The sequence below is a fragment of the Sinocyclocheilus rhinocerous genome, unplaced genomic scaffold, assembly GCF_001515625.1.
Source record: "Sinocyclocheilus rhinocerous isolate Xijiao unplaced genomic scaffold, SAMN03320098_v1.1 scaffold75, whole genome shotgun sequence".
NCBI classification, from domain to species: Eukaryota; Metazoa; Chordata; class Actinopteri; order Cypriniformes; family Cyprinidae; genus Sinocyclocheilus; species Sinocyclocheilus rhinocerous.
This window is the reverse complement of record NW_015632455.1, coordinates 1,758,284-1,767,301: the sequence shown is the minus strand read 5'-3', so window position 1 is coordinate 1,767,301 and position 9,018 is coordinate 1,758,284. Positions and strand designations below refer to the sequence as shown.

Here is a 9,018-nt window from a genome sequence, read left to right as displayed (position 1 = left end):
TGATGACTCAGTGACTCCCGGACGGGCCTCGTGATCTCCACCGCACGGCTCCAAACGCCCCGCACCATCTGTTAGCAGCTCAGGAGATACAATACAAGTGATTCATTGCAGAGGAAGTCTTAATGGAAGAGTCTGTCATGACGACTTATTTAAAATAGGTATATTCCATATCATATATTTTATTTTTCAGTTTGAGTTGACAGTTTAAATTTGTCTCAGAGTATCCGTACCATCTGCTCTTACATAAATGCACTGTGGTGATACCATGATTAATGGTGATACCGTAAATACTCCAAATACCAAAGATAATTTAGTAAATATCATAGTTAAAAAAAACATAGTATTTCCATGATAAACATCCAAAAAAAACCATGGTAAATGTGTGCAAAATCTGCCAAAAGCAAAACATAAAAATAAACAAATAGGTAAATAAATGAATGTAAAAAACAAGAAATAAAATCAAATAAAAGTAAAATAAATCTAAGTAGTACCATGGAAGAGGTAACGGGCAGAAAAAAATGGTAGTAATGTGAAAAAATTGTAAATAAAAAAAAAATAAAAAATACAAATTGCATAATAAATATATAGCTAAATACACATGAAAATAAATAAAAATGTACTTCAATAGTGCATATCTATAAAAACCTGATATTTTCATGGTATTTTCCATAGCGCATGTGAGATGAAATAAAATTTAAAAAAAAATGAAAATAAAATACAAACAAAAACAGAGTAGTACCATGGCATAAGTACACATCAATAAAACAATTATGTAACAATAAAAGCTGATTCAAATCTGCAGATTTTTGTATTAGTTTGGTACTAGTTAATCTGCTTCATTTGGTAGAAGGGATTCTGCCAGGGTTAATTATGTCAAACGGAGCTGACAGCACCACACTTTTATTGGTAGCACACACTCTATTCAGAGATTTATCACCTGCTTTTCTCCTTCAGTAAGCGAAAGGTCAAACGCTGGAGGTCCATCTGTGAGGCCGCCAAGATTCATGGATAAAAGTCTGATCACAGAGGGGGAGAAACACACAGTAAGAGGGAAAGCGAGATCCTTCCATCTCTGTCTGCAAACCAACACGAGCGCTCATACGTTCACAGCTTCACACTTACGCTGAAGGAGTCGTGGATGGACCATCTGACCTCTGATGACTCAGTGACTCCCGGACGGGCCTCGTGATCTCCACCGCACGGCTCCAAACGCCTCGCACCATCTGTTAGCAGCTCAGGTGATACAATACAAGTGATTCATTGCAGAGGAAGTCTTAATGGAAGAGTCTGTCATGACAACTTATTTAAAATAGGTATATTCCATATCATATATTTTATTTTTCAGTTTGAGTTGACAGTTTAAATTTGTCTCAGAGTATCCGTACCATCTGCTCTTACATAAATGCACTGTGGTGATACCATGATTAATGGTGATACCGTAAATACTCCAAATACCAAAGATAATTTAGTAAATATCATAGTTAAAAAAAACATAGTATTTCCATGATAAACATCCAAAAAATACCATGGTAAATGTGTGCAAAATCTGCCAAAAGCAAAACATACAAATAAACAAATAGATAAATAAATGAATGTAAAAAACAACAAATAAAATCAAATAAAAGTAAAATAAATCTAAGTAGTACCATGGAAGAGGTAACGGGCAGAAAAAAATGGTAGTAATGTGAAAAAATTGTAAATAAAAAAAAAATAAAAAATACAAATTGCATAATAAATATATAGCTAAATACACATGAAAATAAATAAAAATGTACTTCAATAGTGCATATCTATAAAAACCTGATATTTTCATGGTATTTTCCATAGCGCATGTGAGATGAAATAAAATTTAAAAAAAAATGAAAATAAAATACAAACAAAAACAGAGTAGTACCATGGCATAAGTACACATCAATAAAACAATTATGTTGTAAAATAAAATAACATAAAATAGCAAAATAAAATAACATACAGGTCCAAAAAACATGGTATCCAAAAAGTGATTTTGTCATGGCACATGTCCAAAAATGGTATTACCATCATTCATAAAACTCTTGAAATTCTTCATTCAAATCGCTAACCTGAAACAGCAAAAACAGTGAATGTTCAATTGAACAAGCCTCTCTAATTACTGTTAAATCTTCTTCCTGAGTGTAGGAGCTTTAAATTTGTCTCAGAGTATCCGTACCATCTGCTCTTACATAAATGCACTGTGGTGATACCATGATTAATGGTGATACCGTAAATACTCCAAATACCAAAGATAATTTAGTAAATATCATAGTTAAAAAAAACATAGTATTTCCATGATAAACATCCAAAAAATACCATGGTAAATGTGTGCAAAATCTGCCAAAAGCAAAACATACAAATAAACAAATAGATAAATAAATGAATGTAAAAAACAACAAATAAAATCAAATAAAAGTAAAATAAATCTAAGTAGTACCATGGAAGAGGTAACGGGCAGAAAAAAATGGTAGTAATGTGAAAAAATTGTAAATAAAAAAAAAATAAAAAATACAAATTGCATAATAAATATATAGCTAAATACACATGAAAATAAATAAAAATGTACTTCAATAGTGCATATCTATAAAAACCTGATATTTTCATGGTATTTTCCATAGTGCATGTGAGATGAAATAAAATAAAAAAATAAATGAAAATAAAATACAAACAAAAACAGAGTAGTACCATGGCATAAATACACATCAATAAAACAATTTTGTAAAATAAAATAACATAAAATAGCAAAATAAAATAACATACAGGTCCAAAAAACATGGTATCCAAAAAGTGATTTTGTCATGGCACATGTCCAAAAATGGTATTACCATCATTCATAAAACTCTTGAAATTCTTCATTCAAATCGCTAACCTGAAACAGCGAAATCAGTGAATGTTCAATTGAACAAGCCTCTCGAATTACTGTTAAATCTTCTTCCTGAGTGTAGGAGTGTCAGTTTATGATACACACACCTGGTCTGTTCAGTCTGAACCGGACGTCCTCCGTCAGTAATTACAGCATCATTCACTTCACTCAAAGCTTTGAAAGGCTTGATAATCATGTGGTGATGTGAGACAAACCCACCATCACAAACAAAGAGCTCAAGCAGTGACCTGTCAGTCATTTTACCCGTTTGACAGTCTCTGACAGTCAGGTGCTGGAACTGCAAGAAATACTGCTGCATCAATCCTACAGTTTCATAGATGATGCTGCTAGCAACAACAACAAAGATCTTGTTTATCACATGTCCATTTATAATATCATACAACATCATTTTGCTTATGTACGAAGTTTCACGTTTCTTTTTGGTTCTGTTTTATCACCTTTGCAATGCTTTCTTCATCCTTCTTAATCCCAAAATGCACTGCAGTGAAATAAATAAAATAAAAATAACTAAATAAAACAAACAAGAAACACAAAAACTAAAAAGGTATTAAAACACCATGGTAGCAAAATAAAATAAAAACACAAAAAAGGTTTTAAAACACCGTGGTAGCATGGTAGCAAAATAAAATAAAACTAAATAAATAAAACAAACAAAAAACACAAAAAAACTAAAAAAAGGTATTAAAACACCATGGTAGCAAAATAAAATAAAAACACAAAAAAGGTTTTAAAACACCATGGTAGCATGGTAGCAAAATAAAATAAAACTAAATAAATAAAACAAACAAAAAACACAAAAAAACTAAAAAAGGTATTAAAACACCATGGTAGCAAAATAAAATAAAACAAAATCCAAGTAGTACCACAACATGCAGAATAAAACAGTAGTACTAATGTGTCCGGGGAAAAAAACATGTTGGTAAAATGTTAAATGTGCAAATAAAATTTAAAAAAAATACAAATTGCATTATAAACTGTAACAAAGTTCGTAGTCATGGGAAGAAGGAGGCGGGAACCGGCGAACATTAAAGATTTTAATAAAATAAACAAACACAAAATGAAAGTAAAGCGGCAGCCCCTCGCGGACGTCTGCCGCACACAAAACACAAAATAAACTCCAGGCCTGGTCCTCTCTCGTCCAACACGGTCGTGACTCCTCCTTTATCCTTCCGGAGCTCCTCCGTGAGACTCGAGACCGGTGAGTGGTGCAGGTGTCGCTCATTATCAATTACTCCACTGGCCTCGCTCCGTACCCACGGCTCTCGGCCCCGCCCCCACTCGTCACATAAACGTACATGAAAATAAATCCATCCAAGATGAAGTGAGAGAAATTCTTATAAATATATTCATTCAATCAATACTGAAAAGCAAAAATGATTAATAATTAGAAATGTACTATTTTACCCAATCTTTGTGGTGGTATGCAGTTTTATCATATCGCATTATTAACTCAGCAACATGCAATGGCCAAACATTTTATGGACATAAAAAAATGATAATAAAATAAAATAAAATAATGAAATAAAAACGTTTTTTTTTTTAAAGCATGACTTAAAACTGTTTAAAAGCAATGAGTAACTTTATTGAATTATTTTTCAGTAACACAGAATGACAAAGCAATTCAAGTGTGTAATTTCTGCAAAAACTAGTTCAATTGCAGAAATTAATGACCGTTTTTAAGCATATGGAGGCCCATAATGATGCATTACTATTTTACCTACATATTTTCTTAAGATCACAAAGGTTATCTAAAGAAACACGTTCTTTTACATTTTCCTTCATATTTAATGATATTTTAATGACAATCCGATCAATCCAGATGGATAAAATCAGGTTCCACCCCACATTATTTCTTATTGAATATCCAGAAATGCGCCAGATTATGAACGTAAAAAGTGTTTCAAGTTATTTTAAAAAGACCTCTAAACAGGTTTAAACAGGCTGTGAATATTAGAACATGAATAATACTGTATTTGTTCATGGCTGTTGTGTCTGGCTTACAGGAGGGAAGGAGAGACAGACAGAGATGTGTGTCACTGTTGCAGGGCAGGAAGGATCTTCCCCTCACACAGACCGAACCCCACTCTATAGCCCCTGCCCTCACAATAACCTGCACAGAGAGAGACCATAACCCTTATCACAGAGATCACATTTCCATCAACACACATCTCCGCAACATTAAACAAGCACACACAGACTCTAGAGGCCCACCTGAGAGCGTGACCTCGTCCCCGTCCTTCAGGAAGGTCCTTGTCTCTCCATCGCCGAGGTCAATATTCTTGGATCCCCTCCATGAGAGCTCCAGCATAGAGCCGAAACTCTCAGGATCCTTCATGCACACAAATACAGAGTCAGAACTATTTGTGACCCTGGAGCACAAAAGCAGTCTTAAGTCGCTGGGGTATATTTGTAGCAATAGCCAAAAATACATTGTATGGGTCAAAATTATCCATTTTTCTTTTATGCCAAAAATCATTAGGATATTAAGTAAAGATCATGTTCCATGAAGATATTTTGTAAATTTCCTAGCGTAAATATATCAAAACTTAATTTCTGATTAGTAATATGCATTGCTAAGAACTTCATTCGGACAGCTTTAAAGGCGATTTTCTCAATATTTTGATTTTTTTGCACCCTCAGATTCCAGATTTTTCAATAGTTGTATCTCGGCCAAATGTTGTCTTATCCTAACAAACCATACATCAATGAAAATCTTATTTATTCAGCTTTCAGATTGGTCCAGTGGTTTTGTGGTCCAGGGTCACATTTAATACAGCTCTATACAGAGAAATGTTTGAGAAATGTGCTTTTTCAGGTAAATATGACAAAAACATTTCTTAATAAATATATATTTTTTTTATTAGTAATTATCGTTAAAATGAATAATGGTAATTACTATATTATTTACTCAATTTAACTGATTGAAATTATATAAAAATGTAAATATGTCTTCCAGTGCATTTATTTAAAATAATTATTAGAATTTTTTTTTTTTTTTTACAATTAATAATTAAAGTGAATTTACAGAATTTAACAGATTGAAATGAAATAAAAATAAATGTATTTACTTGCTTTTTAAAAATATTATTAATTATAGTTAAATGTAATAATTCAAGTTAATTTTTATATTATTTACTGAATTTAACTGATTGAAATAATGTTAAAATATAAATGTGTGCTCCAGTGTATTTACCTAAATTAACTATTTATATTTTTATAATTAATAATTACAATTTAATACAGTTAATTATTATATCATTTACAGAATTTAACAGATAACATAAAATTGTAAATGTTATTTTCTTAATTAATTGTTTTTTTTTTTTACAGAAGACAAACATTTCTTAATTATTTGCAATATTTTATGATTATTATTAATCTTATTGATTGTAGTTGAAATGAATAATTTAAGTCTTCTAAATGTGTCTTCCAGTTTATTTACCTAATTTTTTTAATCTTTACTAATAACAATAATATCAAAATATAAATGTCTTCCATATATATTAGTGCTGTCAAACGATTAATCGCAATCCAAAATAAAAGTTTTTGTTTGCATATGTGTGTATACTGTGTATATTACTGGGGAAGTCATGGCCTAATGGTTAGAGAGTCGGACTCGTAACTCATAGGTTGCGGGTTCGAGTCTCGAACCGGCAGGGATTGTAGGTGGGGGGAGTGAATGTACAGCGCTCTCTCTCACCTTCAATACCACAACTGAGGTGCCCTTGAGCAAGGCTTCTTTAACATATTCTCTCTCTCTCACACACCGGTCCGCTGATGGTGCCTGATGCCAGCAGGTCTGCCGGTCTGACGTTGCAGCCGTTGACTGTGTGGTGTGCCAGCTGCTGTTTCATGGACCAGTACATGTACTGAGAAGACACACAACACGTTACACATGCCTGCTGTCTGTTACTAAATGAGAAAATGGCTTTCTCTGCATGTGACGATACAGAAAGGCTGGAAATGGAATGAGTTTCTCCCAGAACCGATAACACAAGGAGCCCAACACAGAGACGGAGGGGAGTTTCACTAAGAATGAATAGCTTTGTTTATTTGCTCTGCACAGTCTGTGTTGTTTTAGTGCCCGATTCACTAATGGAATTATGCAAATTAGGTAATGGCGTGAAGTTGCAAATCTAAACTTGCACGGGGCAATTTGCGACGAGGCAAACAGACCACATATAAACAGCAAGAGTGTGTATTTATGCACAGAAAACAGCACAAAACAATTCCAGTGGGGATAAAATAATCTCTATTAGGTTCAAAGTGTAATCAGAAAATATTTTTACATTTTTATTTGCCCCAAATTGTCAGTATTTTGTTGTTTCTTGTCCCAGTGTGACCAAACACTTACAATATTTTGGCCAGCAATTCTGCATAATTGTGTAGAGAATGTTTATCATTGCCTCTATGCAATCATAGATTTCTTTTTTTTTAATCTTTTCTGCTTCATATCTGGTTCATGCTGGAGTTTTTCCAGATGTATAATCAAATGGGTACAGTAAGTTGTCAGTATGAGTTATTTCTGAAACAGCAGTGTGCCAATGCAAAACAAATGCAAATCTCTCTCTTACCTTAAAATTGGACTTGCAAATGGTGGCGGCCTCTCGCATCCCCTCACCTGGACAGATGAGAAACAAACGAGAAGAAAACAAGACTCAGTGCTTTAACATGCAGCGTATGCATAATGACAGACAGATGTTACAAATACTGACACACACCTTTCACAGCGACAAACAGGTTGATGTTGAACGTGTAGGGCTCATCGTGACGTAAGTATGGAAGAGGCACAGGATCCTGAAATGACAATAAAATAACATTAGGAAAACCTCACCAGACATTAAGTGCACATCTCAGCCAAAGCCTGAAAATCAAGTCTTCTCTTGTGCAGAAAGGCACATCTGAACTCTGAATATTTGCATCAAGAGGTCATGGTTTGTCAGGTTCACATAGTCCAGATAGCTTCTGGTATGAGATGCTGGAGCTACATAGTTATCCATGCAGGTCAAAAAGCCATTCAAATGTAGATGTGCATCTGACAAAAAATAAACAAGTAAATTAAAAAAAAAACAGTTTTACCTATGCACAATATTTATTTTGATGGCTCTTAAAATATTTTGTTATATATTTGTTGCTGCTCTGTATCAGGGTTATTATAGTTAACTAAAACTTTAAAAAAAATAATTACTTGAAATAATATAAAATATACTTATTTCAGCAAGTTGCCAAGACAACGTTTTGTTTATTTATTTCTCAGTGTTTCTCATTTTCTAAAAAAAAAAAAAGAAAAAAAAAAAAGAAGTAAATACTATATAGACTAAAAAAAAGTAAAAACAAAAAAATTTCTAACATTAAAAAAAAAAAATTTGTGAAAAATGTAATATTTAAAGATGAAATATAATTGTAATTATATTTATTTACTGAATCAATTTACAAAATCTCCTGGTAGACGGCTGCATTGACTTTGGACTTGACAAAACACAATGGACCAACACCAGCAGACGTCACGGCACCCCAAATCATCACTGACTTCAGAAACTTCACACCTTCAAGCAGGCAGCTTGGATTCTGTGCCTCTCCAGTCTCCTGTTGCTTGTGCACCTTTTCCTACCCAATTTCTTCCTTCCAGTCAACTTTGCTTTTAATATGCTTTGATACAGCACTCTGTGAACAGCCACCCCTTTCAGTAATGACCTTCTGTGACTTACCCTCTTTGTGGAGGGTGTCAATGATCGTCTTCTGGACCATTTCCAAGTCAGCAGTCTTATTATTATTATAGTCCCCATTATTGTGGTTTCAAAGAACAAGAGATACCCGGAATTTATACTGTAGGGATGGTCCTTTAATGAAACTCAAATGTAAATATTCTAATATTTCGAGATACTGGATTTTTGACATTCATGAACTGTAAGCTCTAATCATCAAAATTAAAACAAAACAAAAAAAACTTTTGAAATGTTTTACTTTACATGTAATGAATCTAGAATATATGAAAGTTGCACTTTTTGAAATAAGTTACCAAAGAAATTAACTTTTTCACGATATTCTAATTTTTTTTAGATGCACCTGTGTGTGTGTGTGTGTGTGTGTGTGTGTGTATATATATATATATATATATATAT

General features: G+C 33.0%; 1 protein-coding gene across 1 annotated transcript in view; it reads right to left on the bottom strand.

Annotated features, from left to right (window-relative positions):
* Positions 1-4,481: 4,481 nt before the first annotated feature.
* LOC107742310 (fumarylacetoacetase-like) overlaps positions 4,482-9,018 on the bottom strand; it is a 20,842-nt gene continuing 16,305 nt past the window's right edge. Inside the window, 5 exon segments of the mRNA XM_016555231.1 lie at positions 4,482-5,006; positions 5,108-5,225; positions 6,664-6,765; positions 7,471-7,517; positions 7,618-7,693. Coding sequence (XP_016410717.1) covers positions 4,930-5,006; positions 5,108-5,225; positions 6,664-6,765; positions 7,471-7,517; positions 7,618-7,693 — 420 coding nt within the window. The 3' untranslated portion in view covers positions 4,482-4,929.